The sequence below is a fragment of the Tamandua tetradactyla genome, chromosome 14, assembly GCF_023851605.1.
Source record: "Tamandua tetradactyla isolate mTamTet1 chromosome 14, mTamTet1.pri, whole genome shotgun sequence".
In the NCBI taxonomy this organism is placed as follows: domain Eukaryota; kingdom Metazoa; phylum Chordata; class Mammalia; order Pilosa; family Myrmecophagidae; genus Tamandua; species Tamandua tetradactyla.
Window position 1 is genome coordinate 63,928,458 of NC_135340.1, and position 20,328 is coordinate 63,948,785.

Genomic DNA, 20,328 nt, shown 5'->3' on the forward strand with positions numbered 1-20,328 from the left:
TAGGGGGAAAGTTTTCAATTTTTCCCCATTGAGGATGATATTAGCTGTGGGTTTTTCATATAGTCCCTTTATCATTTTAAGGAAGTTCCCTTGTATTCCTATCCTTTGAAGTGTTTTCAACAGGAAAGGATGTTGAATCTTGTCAAATGCCTTCTCTGCATCAATTCAGATGATCATGTGATTTTTCTGCTTTGTTGATATGGTGTATTACATGAATTGATTTTCTTATGTTGAATGATCCTTGCATACCTGGGATGAATCCTACTTGGTCATGATGTATAATTCTTTTAATGTGTTGCTGGATTCGGTTTGCTAGAATTTTGTTGAGGATTTTTGCATCTATATTCATTAGAGAGATTGGTCTGTAGTTTTCTTTTTTTGTAATATCTTTGCATGGTTTTGGTATGAGGGTGATGTTGGCTTCATAGAATGAATTAGGTAGCTTTCCCTCCACTTCAATTTTTTTGAAGAGTTTGAGCAGGGTTGGTACTAATTCTTTCTGGAATGTTTGGTAGAATTCATATGTGAAGCCGTCTGGTCCTGGACTTTTCTTTTTGGGAAGCCTTTGTATGACTGATTCAATTTCTTTACTTGTGATTGGTTTGTTGAGGTCATCTATTTCTTCTTGAGTCAAAGTTGGTTGTTCATGTCTTTCTAGGAACCTGTCCATTTCATCTACATTGTTGTATTTATTAGCGTAAAGTTGTTCATAGTATCCTGTTATTACCTCCTTTATTTCTGTGAGGTCAGTGGTTATGTCTCCTCTTCCATTTCTGATCTTATTTATTTGCATCCTCTCTCTTCTTCTTTTCATCAATCTTGCTAAGGGCCCATCAATCTTATTGATTTTCTCATAGAACCAACTTCTGGTCTTATTGATTTTCTATATTGTTTTCATGTTCTCAATTTCATTTATTTCTGCTCTAATCTTTTTTATTCCTTTTCTTTTCTTGCTTTGGGGTTAGTTTGTTGTTCTTTCTCCAGTTCTTCCAAGTGGACAGTTAATTCCTGAATTTTTGCCCTTTCTTCTTTTTTGATATAGGCATTTAGGGCAATAAATTTCCCTCTTAGCATTGCCTTTGCTGCATCCCATAGGTTTTGATATGTTGTGTTTTCATTTTCATTCACCTCGAGATATTTACTAATTTCTCTTGTAATTTCTTCCTTGACCCACTGGTTGCTTAAGGGTGTGTTGTTGAGCCTCCATGTATTTGTGAATTTTCTGGCACTCTGCCTATTATTGATTTCCAACTTCATTCCTTTATGATCTGAGAAAGTGTTGTGTATGATTTCAATCTTTTTAAATTTGTTGAGACTTACTTTGTGAACCAGCATATGGTCTATCTTTGAGAATGATCCATGAGCACTTGAGGAAAAGGTGTATCCTGCTGTTGTGGGGTATAATGTCCTATAAATGTCTGTTAAGTCTAGCTCATTTATTGTAATATTCAAATTCTCTGTTTCTTTATTGATCCTCTGTCTAGATGTTCTGTCCATTGATGAGACTGGGGAGTTGAAGTCTCCAAGTATTATGGTAGATGTGTCTATTTCCCTTTTCAGTATTTGCAGTGTATTCCTCACATATTTTGGAGCATTCTAATTCGGTGCATAAATATTTATGATTTTTATGTCTTCTTGTTTATTTGTTCCTTTTATAATAGATAGTATCCTTCTTTGTCTCTTTTAACTGTTTTACATTTGAAGTCTAATTTGTTGGATATTTGTATAGCTACTCCTGCTCTTTTCTGGTTGTTATTTGCATGAAATATCTTTTCCCAACCTTTCACTTTCAACCTATGTTTATCTTTGGGTCTAAGATGTGTTTCAGTTGACAGCATATAGAAGGATCCTGTTTTTTAATCCATTCTGCCAGTCTATGTCTTTTGATTGGGGAATTCAGTCCATTAACATTTAGTGTTATTACTGTTTGGGTAATACTTTCCTCTACCATTTTCCCTTTTGTATTACATATGTCATATCTAATTTTCCTTCTTTCTACACTCTTCTCCACACCTCTCTCTCCTGTCTTTTCGTATCTGTCTCTAGTGCTCCCTTTAGTATTTCTTGCAGAGCTGGTCTCTTGGTCACAAATTCTCTCAGTGACTTTTTGTCTGAAAATGTTTTAATTTCTCCCTCATTTTTGAAGGATAATTTTGCTGTATGTAGAAGTCTTGGTTGGCAGTTTTTCTCTTTTAGTAATTTAAATATATCATCCCACTGTCTTCTTGCCTCCATGGTTTCTGCTGAGAAATCTACACATAGTCTTATTGGGTCTCCCTTGTATGTGATGGATTGTTTTTCTCTTGCTGCTTTCAAGATCCTCTCTTTCTCTTTGACCTCTGACATTCTAACTAGTAACTGTCTTGGAGAACGCCTATTTGGATCTAATCTCTTTGGGGTGCGCTGCACTTCTTGGATCTGTAATTTTAGGTCTTTCATAAGAGTTGGGAAATTTTCAGTGATAATTTCTTCCATTAGTTTTTCTCCTCCTTTCCCTTCTCTTTTCCTTCTGGGACACCCACAACATGTATATTTGTGCGCTTCATATTATCATTCAATTCCCTGAGCCCCTGCTCAAATTTTCCCATTCTTTTCCCTATAGTTTCTGTTTCTTTTTGGATTTCAGATGTTCCATCCTCCAGTTCACTAATTCTAACCTCTGTCTCTTGAAATCTACCATTGTAGGTTTCCATTGTTTTTTTTATCTCTTCTACTGTATCTTTCATTCCCATAAGTTCTGTGATTTGTTTTTTCAGACTTTCCATTTCTTCTTTTTGTTCATCCCTTGCCTTCTTCATGTCCTCCCTCAATTTATTGATTTGGTTTTTGAAGAGGTTTTCCATTTCTGTTCGTATATTCAGAATTAGTTGTCTCAGCTCCTGTATCTCATTTGAACTATTGGTTTGTTCCTTTGACTGGGCCATATCTTCAATTTTCCTGGTGTGATTTGTTATTTTTTGCTGGCGTCTGGACATTTAATCATATTTCCCTGAGTGTGAGACCCAGCATGTTGAAAGACTTTCCTGTTAAGTCTCTGGGCTCTGTTTTTCTTATCCTGCCCAGTATGTGGCACTTGTCTGTCTGCGGTTCCCACCAGCAAAAGATGTTGTGGCTCCTTTAACTTTGGAAGGCTCTCCCTGCTGGGTGTATGGTGGAGACAGAGAAAAGGTTGCAGGCTGTTTTTAATGGCTTCAAATTGCGAAGTCCTGGGATCTGAATTCCTTGAGAGAGGGATTCCACCTGAGTTGCGTTTCACTCCTCCCATGGGGAAGGTTCAGGTGGTAGAGAGCCCTGAAAGCAGCTTGTTTCTGCATTTGGGGCAGTTGCAACCTGTGTAATCCTGGCACTGAGTCCAGAGGTGACCAAGCCTCCATAGAAACAGCCAAAGAAGTCTCTGTTTCACCCCCTTTCCTCTTTTTCAGTAAGCCCAATAGGCGACTTCTGCCTTGATCAGTTTCGCCTGAGCTGGGGGCCTATTTTTAGTAGTCAGAATTTGTTTATTAATGCCACTATTGGTGTTTGGTTGGACTCAGTCCCTGCTACTGTTGGAGACTCTTTCCATTTCCTCCGGGAAGCCGCCTGTGGGGGAGGGGCGCCGGTCACCGGCCACTGCAGCTTGGGGAACTTGCTGATCCGAGACTTGAGGCCGGTCCGGGAAGTTGCCTGCAAGGGAGGGGTGCTGGCCGCCGGCCACCGCACCTTGGGGAACTCGCCTCTCCGAGACTCTCCGCTGTCTGGGAAGCTGCCCGTGAGGGAGGGGTGCAGGCCGCCAGCCGCCGCAGCCCGGGAAAGCACGCGCCACTTGGGGAACTCACCACTGCGGAGTCTTGCAGCCGGTCCAGCCGGTCCAGAGTGGGGTACACTGTGTGTCTGGTCTCTGTCATGGCTCTGGGAGCTGTTCTGTACTGTTTCTGGTTATTTAGTAGTTGTTCTGGAGGAGGAACTAAGATGCGCGACCTTACTAAGCTGCCATCTTGGACCCCGGCTCCGACATTCAATCTTTTAAGTGCAAGTTAAATACATTAAAACTGAAAAAAGCATTAAAAACTCTAGAAAAAAGTTACAAATAAAAATATTCATAGAGCCTCAATAAATACATTATGTTTTGTTTAAGGAACTCCCTTCCTGAATCAGCTTGGGGATCAGCAACACAGAAACTCTAAAGTTGCAAGCAGATATGGTTGCTCTCAGATGGCACAAACCAAGCTCCTCTGTAGCAATTTCCTCTAGGACAGTGGTCCTCAAATTTTTGGTCTCAGGACCCCTTTACATCCTTAAGAATCATTGAGAATACCAAAGAACTTTTGTTTACATGGGCTTTTATAGCTTTTAATATTTACTATATTAGATTTTACTACTGAGAAATATTTAAAATTATTAATTCATTTGAAGGTAACAGAAATAAGCAACCAGTGTCCTCTCAGCAGAAGAGTTTATGCATATTTCCAATTTTGTTGCATAAAATGTTTAAAAAACATTTATTCAAGGGGCCAGAATTAATAAAATTAATCATTTTATTGCTTCATCAAGGATGTTATTAAGAGAAACTTGCATTTTTTAAAAGCTGTGAGTGAATGATGGTTAAAAAAAATACCAATAGTACAGTGTGGATCTATAGCCTTGATCTGCACTAAGATGTCACAATTTTACTCATTGTCTTAGTTTTCTAGGCCTGCTGTAACAAAGCGCCACAAACTTAAAAAAAGCAGATATTTGTCTCACAGTTCTGGTAGTCAGAAGTTCAAAATCAAGGTATTAGGAAGGTCATCCTTCCTCTAAAATGTAGAGGGAAAAATTCTTTCATACGTCTTCTAGCTTCTGGTGGTTTGCTGGCAGTTCACGACATTATTCGCCTTATTTGTCACATGGTGTTCTCTCCCTCTGTCGCTCTGTCTGTGCCTAAATTTCCTATAAGGACACTGGTCATATTGGATTAAAGGCCCACACTTTTCTAGGAAGACCTCATTTTAACTTGTTTAATTCCATCTGCAGGAACCTTGTTTCCAAATGAGGTCACATTCTGAGGTTCCTGGGATTAGAACTACAACATGTATTTTGGGAGGATACAATTTAATTCATAACACTTATTACTGCTTTTACACCATCAGCACAAATATCAATACAGTGAAAAATGCTAATAATAACACAGTATTATTGTCTCAAACTCCCTGAAAGGGTCTTATGGACACAGAAGAGGCTTCAGACTCCCTTTCCTTCCATAGGGCATCTCTCTTTCTCTCTCACCTTATATCCTTTAATACATCTCATTTTTGGCATAGGCCCTTAACTTCACAGTCCACCAAAAAAGAAAAATATGACTTTTTCCTCAGATCTAGTCTGAGGTTAGTTATCCAAATAAGCATAATCTGTAAAAATGTACCTCTGTTCACCATGAAGATGGATTTATATATTATATGCCTAGCTACTGAGAGCTTTATTGTTTCAACTTCTCCATTCAGAATAGAATCTTAGCTTTATCTTTTTATGATCAAATACCCATTAATTGTTTTTTCTCTTAAAAACTGTAACAACATGTCCTCAAAAGTGAATTCAAACTTCCAAATCTATAGAAACAAAAATTGTTTTTACCCCAATACGCACTTGCAAATAAATTTATTGTCTTCATGATTCCAAAATTCTTTGGGCATGGTCTTAGCAAAAACAATCCATTATTACATAAGGATTACTGCACTATACTTTCACTGAATGCCTGTGGCAGAGACATTTAGCTGCTCTTCAAAGTTTGTCCTACTCCATCCATAGTATAGAGTTATCATTAGGTAGCAGCTTCCCAGCCAGGATCTTTATTTCCCAACCCCCTCTATATTTAGGTATGGTTGCTTTCACTAAAGGGTTGTGATTGGAAGTGTAGTGGGTCACATCAGCCAAAACTTTTAAGAGTGTGCCTTCTTTTTTTTATTCTCCTGAGACAGATAGATTCAAATAACTATGGGGTCCTATGGAGTGATGGACTATATAAATGGAAGTAGCTTGGATCCTCCCTGAACCACTGTGTGGAGGAAAGCTCTCACAGACCATTAACTAATATGAAAGCTTTGAAAGTAGGTTAGTGTTATGATAATATGAGAGGTGCAAAGTTCAAATAAAGTAGCACATAGATTCAGACTTCTTTCTTAAACAGATTGTCTAGTAGTTATAATCTAAGCAGAAGTTTACCCATCAATTACTTTACAGAAAAAAGAAAAAAGAAACTACCTTTTAAAACAATCCTTGCCTTTTGAAAAATAGTACAACTATGTTGTTAAATTCCCCTACCAAAAACAGTGGTGTGTAGCAGGCCAGGGTTTACCCAATGGAAGCTTCAGGTTCTTTCAGAGGTTTGGAAACTCCAGTCTTTTGCAATCATTGTGTAGCTGAACCACTTTGTCCTCAGAGGCAAGTTTCCCAATAGCCCAAGCCATTGCTTGCTATTTCTGGAGAAGTTCATACACAAAATTGAGAAATAAGTAAATTTGTTTCCAGTCTCCTGTTCTCCTTCTGGTCCTTCCACTAAAATCTTTCCTCCTTTCTTCTGAAATATTAAAATCTGATATCCAGAAAGGATCTAAAAACTCAACCACATTTGTCATTAATTAAGATTATGGTTAACTTTCATAAGGGAAAGTTACAATAACTAAAAGGCTCTGGTGGTTCCTCCACCCTCTAAACAATCAGTGCCTCTCAGACATTAATATACAGATGAATCACATAGGAATATTATTAAAACACAAATTTTAATTGAGTGGATATAAGTGGGGTCTAAAATTCTGCATATCTAATAAACTTGCAGTTGATGCTGAAATTGCTAATTTGGCAACCATGTTTTGAAAGCAAGGAATTATATAATAGGCTGGCTAAGTGCAGAAAATTTTATTCAGGTGCAACAAAATCCTTTTCTTCCCCCAGAAACTCCAGGTCCTGGAACTTCAGAAACTGTGAATGATGGGATTTCTAAGATTAGACAGGATACGAGATACGACTCCTAAAGTAGATGAAGAAGGCACAGCTAAAGATGTAGGAGATGTGTTCGGATATGGTAGGAAAGTGAGTGTTCTCCAAAATTGATTTGCTTTAAAATTTTGGCTAAGAGAATAATGGTTTATTTCAGCTATGTACAGACAAGCAGAAAATGTTTGTGAGCATTGTGAGGGAATGAGAGGGAGAAGAGGGGTGGGAACATTAAAAGGATTATTGTATATGAATACTATGTTTCATAGTATGTTGTAAAGTTACAATTCATCCTATAATGGTATTTTAAACCCTAATATATTATCAGACACCCTAATATGCTTACAAGTCTGCAAGGTGAAAGACTGAGAGGCAATGTGAAATGGTTAAGAATTCAGATTCTAAAACCAAAACTTCCTGGATTTGAATTCATATTCCATCATTTATCAGTTATGTGACCTTGGACAAGTTACTTAATTTCCTTACCCTTCATTTTCTCCATTTACAAAATGAGCACAATAATAAAAGTCACCTAACACAAAAGAATATTATTAATATGGCTCTAATAGGTTAGCAGATATTTTATCAAGTAGAAATTTCAAACTGTAGATCCCTCCAAATTGAGCATAATTTTTAAATTTTATTTTTGAGCTATATTTGAAAAGAAATACCCATAAACCTCTAACCCAACACCAGACTTGGATGATATCATCCAGATATAGAAAAATCTAGTCATGTTTTATAATCAAATGTTAATAGGTATTTTTCAAGTATTTAGGGGTAAATAAAATGTTAGATACATTTTATTAAGACTTACAATTTAATATAAAAACAAAATGCATTGAAACAAATACAATTCTTTCTCTTTTTTTTTTTTGGTTGAAAATTCTCATTTCATTAAGCAATACAATTCAAAATTTTTGCAAACATCGTAGTTCATTTACCACCTGGAGCAATTCTTCAGTTTAGATTGTCTAAAATAGATACTTAAAATAATAACTTCTGATAAAAGAAAGATTATTACAAAACAACATATAAGTAAGGAATTTTTTTTAACAAATATAATGTAAATAAAATCTTATCAGTAGTATTTTCTAGAAGAAGAGAAAAACTTTTGGGATTGTTTCTACAAACTCACAGTAACTTGATCAAATGTTCTCTTGGTGATCAAAAATATTGGTCAAAATCTGTTAATTATTATTATTATTATTATTATTTTTGCATGGGCAGGCACTGGAAATCGAACACAGGTCTCCAGCATGGCAGGTGAATTCTGCCACCGAGCCACTGTTGCACTGCCCTGTTAATTATTTTTAAATTATTGATATTTGATCATTTTAAGGTGTTGAAATGTGAAATAGTAGGTGTGGTAGTTAGATTCTGTTGTCAACTTGGCCAGATGAAGGCACCTAGTTCTGTTGCTGTGGACATGAGCCAATGGTACAGTGAACCTCATCTGTTGCTGATTACATCTGCAGTCGGCTAGGAGGCATGCCTGCTGCAATTAATGATGTTTAACTTAATTGGCTGGTGCTCAAATGCGAGAGCACAATGTAGCACAGCCCAAACAGCTCAGCATACCTCATCTTGCATGCGCAGCTCAGCCCAGGCCTTTGGAGATGCAGAAAGAAATCACCCCGGGGAAAGTTGTTGAAACCCAGAGACCTGGAGAGAAGGCCAGCAGAGATCACCCTGTGCCTTCCCACATAAGAAAGAACCTCAGTTGAAAGTTAGCTGCCTTTCCTCTGAAGAACTAATGAAATAAATCCCCTTTTCTTAAAAGCCAATTCGTCTCTGGCGGATTGCATTCCAGCAGCTAGTAAACTAGAACAGTAGGCTACATGAAAAAAGATAGATACATCTAGAAAATAATGATGTACAAAAGAAAATCAAGGACAGTTTCATACAGTAAGATATTATTATGTAAAACCCACTAAAACAATATTATATATTATAGACAGAAAGCATTGCCACCAATTTCAATATAGCCATTATCTCTGGGGAGAAAGAAAGGAGAGAGGGAGGGTAAGCCGAAAGAAAGGATGGGATTTTGGAGTGGTACAAAAGATCTGGAGGAGAAAAATCTGAATAAATATGGCAAATGCAAATATTTGTTAAATGTAGGAAACATCATTCTCTATACCTTCCTAAATGTTTGAATAAAATGGTGTAAAAAATCTAAAAGGAGGCCTCTATGTAAAGTGATGGAATAAGCAAATACTTTTGACTTATCTCCCAACTCTCAATGAAATAACTATGAAATATCTAAATATGAAAACTGCATCAGCACCAGAAAGTAAATTTAAAACTTGGCATTACAATTCCTTGTGCCTGCACATGTAAAAAAAAAAAATCGGTATTACATCTGAAACTAGTGAAGTAAGACCAATTTTTTTAGAAGTCTTTGATAATCAATATACCACCACATAATGGTAAAGTACATAGGAGACGGTTTTGAAGACTCCCATCCACACTGGCAGTAAAAACTTACTTGGGAAAGAAATGGTTGCATCGAAATAGAAAGTTCAATTAGAAAGAGTGGATTATTTTAGGCCACTTTTGCCTCTACAGTCCAGGGAAACTGGTAGAATGGGGAGCCCTTGACTGGGCTAAGATATGATGTAGTATACTGTGGTCTTTCCTAGGGACTTCCATTCTTTACTTTCACCCTAACCTCAAGAGCTATTTCAGCATTTGCTTCATAATAAAAAATTGTTCTTGGTTTAAGAACATTTGCCAAAGGAGTAGATTGTGACCTTTTTATCTCTCCCATCCCTCATTGATCCCTATATATATTCAATGTTTATCTTGTAGTAGTCATCACATAGTAAATGAAAACAGGACAATAGGCCTTTCCCTACAGATTCTATTTATTCAACTTCAGGGGATACCCTCAATAGTGAAGTGAAACTTTTTACTTAACTCTCGGAAATAGTGGCACATTTACTCCTTCTTCAGTCTGGCCATGTATATTTGTATATCTCACTTAAATATTTAGTTAAGACCTTTGTCAGGTCTGTGAAGAGCCTGGGGAAATCCAAAAATTCTAAACAAATTGCAACATTGGAAAAAATTCATGAAAACTATAATCATCAAGACATACAGTGACATTTAAAAAATTTTACATCTTGGAGACATCTAAACAAAAACAAAATCCCTGAAATCAAGTGTAAAGGAAGAAAAATACTGATTGGCTTTATTCTGTACTAGACTAAATGATAGAAGATAAGATAATAAAGAATTTTAAAGGAAAAATGTAATTCAAGAAATTGATATTTAAATTGGAAAAGAAACCCAGTATTTAAATATGTTTACATTTATTTAAATATTTCTATTTTTATTATTATTTAAAGAAATTAATATTTAAGTGAAATATTTGAATTCTATTAGACCAACTCTCCCATATATAAAAATTATAAACTCTTGACAAAAATATTTCTTTAAAAGCACAACTATAATAAAAATAAACAATAGGGGGAACAAATGTTAAAATAAATTTAGTTTGAAATGCTAGTGATCAATGAAAGGGAGGGGTAAGGGGTACGGTATGTACAATTTTATTTTTTCTGTTTTCATTTTATTTCTTTTTCTGAATAGATGCAAACGTTTCAAGAAATGATCATGATGATGAATACACAACTGTGATGATATTGTGAATTACTGATTATATATGTAGAACGGAATGATCAAGATAGGAATGTTTGCGTTTGTTATGTGTTTTTTGGTATTTAAAAAAATAAAAACAATAAAAATAAAAAATCTTAAAAAAAAAAAGCACAACTATTTGAAGGGACCAAAAAATGATCAAAAGCAGGCAAAAAAAAATAGCTCTAAGGAGCTGAATCTTAGAAGAAGGAAGCTGCAGTGAGTGCAACCTGTTCTCATACAGCTGCAGTCTTTTGGATGATAGTATTCATTAATCTACAAGGCATGGAGGTGGATGGAATTCAAACAAAATTTGAGGAGTCAGAGGATGAAGTTTGGGAGTGTAAGAGAGGCTGAAAAATGAGGAGGCACGTATAAATCCCAGAAAGGAAAGGTTTCACAGGGTGAAGCTCTAAATTTTCTTATCACAGACTGCACCCAACCCTTGGCTGGTGTCTGAATTAATCATGCACAGGGTGTGCAGAGGAACTCTGGTAGCTATGTGGAAAGGAATAGCTGGATGGTTAAAAGTACTGAGTGGAGATTTCAATGGCTGACCTCCACAGAAGAAGCAAAGATTGGAGTTTGAGTTTAGCCAAAGTAACTGTTTGAATGAAAAATAATTTGCACTGTTCAGTGCCAGATAAAGAAACCACAATCTTCTCAAAGTCTCAAAATATCCAGAATACATGAAAAATTGGTAGACATGAGAAGAAGCAAGATATTGTAACTCATAGTCAAGGAAAAGTTTATCAATAAAAGTCAATCTCAAAGTAATTCAAATGGTGGAATTAGCAGACAAGGATTTTAAAGCAGCCGTTTTAATTATGTTCAAAGACTTAAAGGAAAGTGTGGTAATAATGAGAAAGAACAAAACAGAATAATGTATCTGAAGAAATAATGGTGGAAAATTTTCCAAATTTGGTGAAGAACACCAAACCACAGATTTAAGAAACTTGATGAATCTCAAGATGAACACCAAGCAAACTACATCAGCACATCATAGCCAAATTGCTGCAAAATAAAAACAAGCAAAAAGACTTAACAGCAGAGGGGGGAAGAAAAGGCACATTGCAAAGAGTAGGGGTAGAAAACTACAGCGTGCAGGCCAAACCTAGCCCAGGATGTGTTTTTTTGTACAGCCTGTGAAATAGAATGGTTAAATGGTTAAAAAAAAAAGAGAATATTATGTGATAGAGCCCATACAAAGCCAAAAACACATAAAATATTTACTCTTTGGACATTTACAGAAAGTTTGCTGACTCCAGACACAGCCAAACAATCACAAGAATAGCAATTTACTTCTCATCAGAAATAAGACAAAGCTGAAGACAATGAAGCAATATGTTTAAAAGGCTGAAAGAAAGAGTGTCAACCTAGAATTCTGTATTCAGCAAAAATGTCCTTCAAAAGAAAAGGCAAAAGAAGATTTTCAGATAGACAAACTTGAAATAATTATTACCAACAAATTTGAACTATAGGGACTGCCAAAAGGAAGTTTTCATATTGGAGGAAAATGACACTAGTTGCTAATTCAGATTTGTAAAAGGAAATAAAATTCCAAGAATGATAATTATGTGAATAAATATAGAAGAGTATTTTTAAATAGTTTTTAAATCTTTTTAAAAGACATACAACGACTTCCATTTTTAGCCGTGATGAAGTAACAAGACTCACAATTTACTCTTCTGTCTTAAATGTGTGACAAACTAGACAAAATATACAAAACAATAATTTTCCTGTGTTGGGCAGTAGCCATGACAGGAGAGTGATCCATAAGAGAAGAAAAATAAATAAAATGAGTCCTTTAATTGTCCCAGTTTATGACCAAAAGAGAATCGTTAGGCCTTAGCTCATGGAGTGGCAACCCAAACTGAATTCAGGAAGGCCAAGACAAGCTAAAATTCAAAGGTCAATGTACTGGAGAGGAGAAAGCTGCACAGAGAGAGCACTCTGGAGATCTGAAGAGAATTATCCTTGAGTCTGGGCCTGAGGCCAGTAAAGAACCACAAGAAGGAATAGGCAGAAAAAATGCTTGGGGCTCATAGAGGGTGCATGTTCCAACAAACCAGAATGGGAACCCTGTGCATATGGGCATGGGGTAGAGTACAAAGAAAGGTATTGCCTCAGTGGGTAAGCGAGTTGTGTCTAGACAAAAGTCTGCTCTGGTCTCACCTAATGAAATTTCAAAACAACCCACAAATGAATCAAGATATTTCTAAGTAACTGTGTTACATCCAGAAGAAAACTTAAAAGTAATTAAAGGAATACAAATAAAAATCCACACAAGATTAAAAAATTCACTCAAGAAGAAACTGATCATCCAAACAGCCCTGTATCTATTAAATAAGTCAAATTTGTAGACAAACATCTTTCTACAGAGAAAATTCCAGGCCCAGATGGCTTCACTTATGAATTCTACCAAATATATAAATAAGAAATAAAATCAATTCTACAGAAACTCTTTGAGAAAAAAAAAAAAGAGGAGGGACCATTACATACTAGAATTAGATGATATTAAAGGAAAAGAAAACAAAATTTTAGTAAATTGAATCTAGTGGTACATGTAAAGGTTAATACATGATGGCCAAATGAGATTTATCCCTGGTATGGAAGATTGGATAAACATTTGAAAGTCAATCAGTGTAACTGATCATATTAAAAGACTAAAGAAGAAAAAAAATGTATGTTCTTCCCAGTGGGTGCTAAAAAGCATCTGTCAAAATCTTATATCTATTCATGATAGAAACAAAAACAAAAATAAAAAATTCTCAGCAAGCTAGGAAGAGAATGGAACTACCTCAACCTGATAAAGGGCACCTACTAGAAGCTACAGCCAAAAACCTACTTAAAAGTAAATGACTAATGCTTTTGAAAAATAAGGAATAAGGCAAAATGTCCACTCTTACTACTACTATTCAACATTTTTCCTGGAAGTTCAGGCGATCAGCAAGAAAAATAAATAAAGAAATATTAATTAGAAATAAAGTAAAATGTTCTTTATTCACAGATGATTTGATTGTTCATGCAGAAAATCATTAAAAAATCTATTTAAAAAAAGTCTTCTAGAGCTAATAAATAAGTTTAGTAAGATTGTGGGATACAAAATCAATACTAAAAAATTATTTTCTATATACTATCAAAGAGCAATCAGAAATTGAAGTTTTAAAATGCCATGTAAAGCTGCATTTAACAGAGATAGGCAATATGCAGTAAAAACTAGAAAACATTGTTGAGAGGAAATAAAGATCTCATAAATAAATGTCGAGATATGCTTTGACGATGGATTTGAAAACTCAACATTGTCAGGATGTCCATTTTCCCCAAACTGATCTATATATGTCAACATAATCCCTATCAAAATCCCAGAATATATATTTTAGAAACTGACAAGCAGATTTCAAAGGTTTTATGAAATTTTTATGAAAATTAAATGAATCTAGGATAACCAAAATAATTTGTGGAAGAGCAACAAAGTTGGAGGATTTAACTTCAAGACATATGAAACAACAGTAATCAAAATAGTTTGATATTGGCATCAGAGAGCACAGAAATAGACCCAGGCACATATGGCTAATTGAGTTTTTGACAAAGGTTCTAAGATAATTCAATGGGGGAAAGGATAATCTTTCAACAAATGGTGCTGGGACACTATGCAAAGAAATAAATCATTATCCTTATTTCACATAATTTACAAAAATTACTCAAAATGAGTTAGAGACCCAAATGTAAGAGCTATAACTGTAAACTATAATGCTTCTACTATAAAATTAATAATGAAAAATACAGGGATGATCTAAATGAAACAGGATTTGGCAAACGTTCTTAAATAAGACACGAAAAAGCACAAGCAATATTTTAAAAAATTGAAAAATTGGATTTCACCAAATAATAAACTTTCTCTTAAAAAAGACACTGTTAATGCAGCAACATCATTAACATGTTTGCAGAAACTTCAGCAATCATCTGGTCCACCTTCTTTATTGTATAGATAACAAAAGTGAGTACTGTTACTCTTAAAGTCACAAGGCAGGTTAAAACTGTTGGCATTAGAGTGATTTCTTTGGATATCTAGACAATTATACCATTTGCTTCAGAATGTTAGTGCATAAAATAACTTGTTTGAGGAAACATTAATTATTTTATAGTATAAAACTTAAAAATGTAATTAAGACACATTAAGGACTGTTTAATAATAATGCTCATTCTTATTTTGTATTAAAGAATTAATTGTTCCCAGATATAAAAATGAAAAAAAAAGACATTATAAAAGTGAAAGGGCAAGCAACAGACTGGAAAATATATTTTTAAAACATATATCCAATAAAGAACTTATATCTAGAATATATATTTAAAAACTCTAACAACTCAATAATAAGAAAACTCAATTTAAAATGGCTAAACGATTTGAACAAACACATCACAAGAGAAGATACAAAGATGACAAATAAGCATTTGAAAAGAAGTTTATTATCATTTAGTCATTAGAGAAATTCAAATAAAAACCTAATTAGATAACACTACATACCCACAGGAATGGCTATAGTTAAAAAGAGTTAGCAAGGATGTGGAATAACTAGAACTCATATATTGGTGAGAATGTAAAATCATGCAACCAATTCACAGAACAGTTCAGCAGCTTCTTAAAAAGTTAAACATATACCTACCATATTACCCACTCCTAGATATTTACTAAAGAGAAATGAAAATTCCCTACACTAATACGTTCACATGAATATTCATAATATCTTAATTTGTAATAACCAAATACTGGAAACAATACAAATGTCCATCAACAGGTAAATGGATAAATAAATTGTATATTTATTCTTAGTATGGCCCACACTCAGTATTCAAAAGAACAAACTTTAATGCATTCAATTACATGAATGAATCTCAAAATAATTATGAATAATTATTTTTTGGCAGAGCATAAAAAAAAAGAGCATAGACTCTATGCTTCCACTTATATAAAATTCTAGAAAATATAAACTAACCTCTAGTGGCAAAAAGCATATCAGAATTGCCTAGGGGTAGGCAGTGGGGCAAAGAAGAGTAGGTGAGTGGAATTACAAAAAGGTATGAGGAACTTTTAGGAGTTTATTAATATTTAGTCATTTATCATTTATTATCATTTAAGTTTCCTATCAGCGCTGTAATGGTTTCAGAGGAGTATACACTAATATTCAAACTCACCAAGTTTTACACTTTAAATTTGTATATTGTACCTCAATTAGACCTCAATAAAGCTGGAAAAAAACATACAATTGTGTATATAAAAGTTATAACATTATAAGGCAGGCAACGGTGGCTTAGTGGCAGAGGTTCTCACCTGCCATGCCAGAGGCCCATGTTCGATTCCTGGTGCCTGCCCATGTAACAAAAAAAAAAATTATAACATTATATAGCATAAATATATAAGAACTAAACAAAATGTCAGTAAGGATATAGATCTGGGGTTGGAAAATTTTCCAATAAAAGTCCAGATCGTCAATATTTTAGACTTTGCAAGCTATATGTGGTCTTTGTCATATATTCTTCTATGTTGTTTTTGGTCTGTTTTCATTTTTTACATTCCTTTAAGAATGTAAAATCATCCTTAGCTGATGAATTACGTAAATATTGGAAAGTTAGGCTTAAAATGTACAGGGTTCCCATCTGGAACAATGTAAAATGCTTGGTAATGGATGGTGGTGATGTAGCACATTGTGAACATAATTAACAGCACTGAAATATATATCTGAATGTAGTTAAAAGGGGTAAATGTATATATGATAATAGAATAAATGTTTTTAAAACTCCGTAGAAGTGCACTACACAAACAGTGCACCTTAAGATAAACCACAAGCTATTTTAATAGTATAATTAGAAAAATGTGCTGTCATCAATTGTTACAAATTGTTACAATATTTGTAAATATTGATGTTACAAATAACATCAATACAAGGTGTTAATAATAGGATGGTATATGGGAATTCTGTACTTTATGTGTGATTGTTCTTTAAACCCACAACTTCTCTAATTTTAAAAAAAAGAAACCCTATCTTGATGACCTAGTAGTTTAATGTAATTTTCTAGCTTGGTTGAAAAGTTTAGAGATGACTTTTTATTGGTTTTAGACAAAGAAAGAGATTATCAATAAAAACCATAAATATTAAAACAAAACAAAACAAAACACACACAAAAAAACATGCTGCAAGCCAGATTTAGTCCACAAGCTATAGTTTGCTGAGCTCTGAGACAAAAGATCTGAATAACATTATCAACCACTGATCTAATTGAGATTTGTAAAGCTGCACTCTTCTTGAGGGCACGAGGAACATTCACCAGATAGACCATAAATCAGTGTATTTTAAAAGATCTTATGGAGTATTTTCTTGTACCACAATAGTTTAAAATTATAAAACAGTAATTATAAGATACCAAGAAATGTCCCAAATATTTGTAAACTAAACAACTCACCTTTATATAATCCATGGGTCAAAGGAGAAATTATAATAGGGGTTAGAAAATATTTTGAATTAAATGGTAATGAAAATACAATATAACCAAAGTTGTAGACTGTAGTTAAAGGAGAACTTAAGGAAATTTGTGGCTTTAAGTGTTTATATGAAAAAAGAAGATAGAGAATGATAAAGCATCAATATGGAAATCAAATGTTTTTTTCTTAATTTCTACCAAAGAACAACAATTAGAAAATTATGACAAATAACTTAATACCCTTGATTTTGGCTATCTATTTCTTTCTTCATTTCATAAAAAAATTTACTTACTACCCATTATGCGTTCTTGACTGCTTGCAATAATTTCCTTTTCAGATTTTGGAGGTGCTTTCTTGCTACCATGTATGGTTGTTGTGGTGAGTCCTTTCAGTTTCCAGTGCGTCCAAAAGCCTTTTTGAGGTTTTAAACCTGTTAATATAAAATGTACACTAAGGCAGAGAAGTTGGGATTCTAAATAACAACAGTCTTGTGAGGACTGTCAGCCTAAAGTTCAAATGAGAGAACTTCAAGACAGAGATTTTACTATCTTCTAATGTAAAACAGTGAATTAGAAAACAGCCAAAATTCAATGTTATCTTCTGATTCATAACTTTAACTTTAAAAGGTCTGAAGATCTAGGTTCAAGATGAAGATATGATTTATGAAAAAGAAATTAGCCAAGTTCATGAATGGACATAAGAGGATATTAAGTATTGCAAAAACTTGGAAAGAACATAAATATCCAACATAGTATATCCATACAGTGGATTATGAAGTAGGCATTAAAAATTACCTTGTCAATATTTAACATGGAAATAAATTCATGTTTTATGTGAAAAACAGCTTTACCTAAGTCTCTAAGTATAGGTTATTGTTATTTTTTCAATGGCTTATCTGTGTCTCCAACTTAAAAAAATATATCTATGAATCACTTATAATATTCAAAAAGTAATAAAAATAAATTTCATTTAAAAAGCCACTTTTAAGCTGTGTAGATTTGGGATATGTCTTTTAACCTCTAAACATCAATATTCTCAGCAAGAAAAGTGTGAATAATAAAAATTCCTTTGTTTACTTCACATAGTTTTACTGAGGATCAATTGAGATAATATATGTCAAACTGTTCAGTAATGGCAGAGCACTATACAAAGAGGAGCTAATATTATCACTATTACTGTTCACTGACATACTCATAAATAGAACCAATACTGTCTCAGTAGTGAGTGTTCAATGAAGATTATTTGCTATATTGAGCTATCAAATTAGAATTCTCTAAACATATTTAGTTATCACTAGATAAAATATGAAGAAACATTCAGTTTGGTTTATTTGAGTGCTTATTGATAGATTCTCTTGTATTGAAGAATCCTTACATTTCTGGGATGAACCTTATTTGTTAGAGATGTATAAAGAGAAATAACACATTGATTTATTCAGCAAACATCTCTGAAGGCTTACTATGTACTAAATTATGTGCTTGATTTAAGGGCCACAAAATTCAAATCCATATAGTTCCTGCCTCCCCTCAAGAAGGATGTGAAATTATTTATCACAACGTGGGGTTCATAGTTTAACACTTAAAACAAGTTAGTCTCCCTGTTGCTTCTTTTCCAAATTAACCACTGGTTGAACTGTGACTGCATTCCAAATTATTTACACATAAAAAATTTCAAATTAATCACTAAAAAAAGACTGTTACAAGAATGGAATTAATATAAGACCATAACTGTGAAATGCAGTGTTTGCGTGTGTTTTTTTTTTTTTTTTTTTTGGCATGGGCAAGCTCCGGGAATCGAATAATGGGTCTCCGGTACGGTAGGAGAGAATTTTGCCTCTGAGCTACCATTGCACTACTCTGAAAGTGTTTTATATCTTTACTATTGACAATTTTTAAAAAATTAAACTCTGGAAGGACCTATTCAGGGGTTAACTAGGAAATTTTTACACTACAGGGGTCAGAAACAAATAGCAAACAAGTCAAAGGAGTTGAACCCCCCAAATAACTTTGAAATCACCTGTCAATTGACATTTTCATTTTCATTCTTATTTCATTAAATTTACACAGACACATAGTTTAAAGAGTCAAATATTGCATAACACAATAGTTCCCCCATACCCAACAACATATCCTGTGTCCTAGAAACAACAACTTTGATTAGGTATAGGTGACATTGGACAGCCCCAGGGGTTCTCAAAGAAATCAAGACTTCAACTAAGGAGTGGTATTGTGAGGGTTCTTGACTCAATCTAAGGAAAGAATTCAAGGATTAGTCAGTGCATTCAGCCAAATAATTTAATAAACTTGATGCCAGAGAACCCCAGAATTTCTCAGCTGGAAGCTGGAAAGTCCTAGGAGTTCTAGGCTGGATGCTTCAGAACTCCAGGAATTCTTGGCTGGATGCTGGAGAGCCCTTGGAATTACCAGAGAAGTCAAGACCTCAACCAGGGACTGACACAGTGAAATTTCTTCACTCAGCGGCAGGAAAGAGCTCAAGGACTAGTCAGTGTGCACAGCTATTCTAGTTTGCTAACGGTGAAATGCAATATACCAGAAATGGAATGGCTTTTAAAAAGGGGAATTCAATGAGTTGCTAGTTTACAGTTCTGAGGCTGAGAAAATGTCCCAATTAAAACAAGTCTATAGAAATGTTTAATCACAGGCATCCAGAGAAAGATACTGTTGTGGAGCGCACCAAAAGAGAGACCACACAATTCAAAACTGCAAGCCAATTGGGAGTCTTTATTAGCTGGCTTGACAACTGCCTCAGAAACCTCCAAGAAGGAAGATTCAGAGAGCAGCCTGCAGAAGTTTTCAAGGCATGCTTATAAAGGCTAAAATCATGTTGTGGTTTTGCAGTTGCTAGCAAGCAAGCGTGATCATAGAAACAGAAAAATGCCGTTAACTGTTGCCAAAACACATCCCATTCCCCCAGTTCCCTCACATTGGTTATTGTTTAACTCTTGGGGACATTCTGCCCCAATGTTGTGGGCACTTTCCCTGCTGGGGCCTGATTGATTGCTCCTGGCCCTCCACAATACCTTGGTTCAAGAAGGCCAAAGAAGTTCAAGATTTCTCTCTCAAGTGGAAAAACACATGGTGAACATAGGGATAAATTTATTTTAACATTTGTTCCTCCTATTATTTATTTATTTTTAATACCTATGTTTTACTCATCTGTTCATACTGTAGATAAAAGGAACATCAGGGGGATCCTGGCCAAGATGGCGGCTTAGCAATGTGCGCGTTTTAGTT

The 20,328-nt window shown here is 34.6% G+C and overlaps 1 protein-coding gene across 10 annotated transcripts in view; it reads right to left on the reverse strand.

Annotated features, from left to right (window-relative positions):
* The window catches only part of FAM227B (family with sequence similarity 227 member B), a 310,848-nt gene that overhangs the window by 183,423 nt on the left and 107,097 nt on the right, over positions 1 to 20,328 (reverse strand). For all 10 annotated transcript variants that reach the window (XM_077127827.1, XM_077127830.1, XM_077127829.1 and 7 more), the window contains one exon: positions 17,367 to 17,504. In XM_077127827.1, the coding sequence (XP_076983942.1) occupies positions 17,367 to 17,504 (138 nt within the window). The remainder of the gene's footprint in view (positions 1 to 17,366; positions 17,505 to 20,328) is intronic.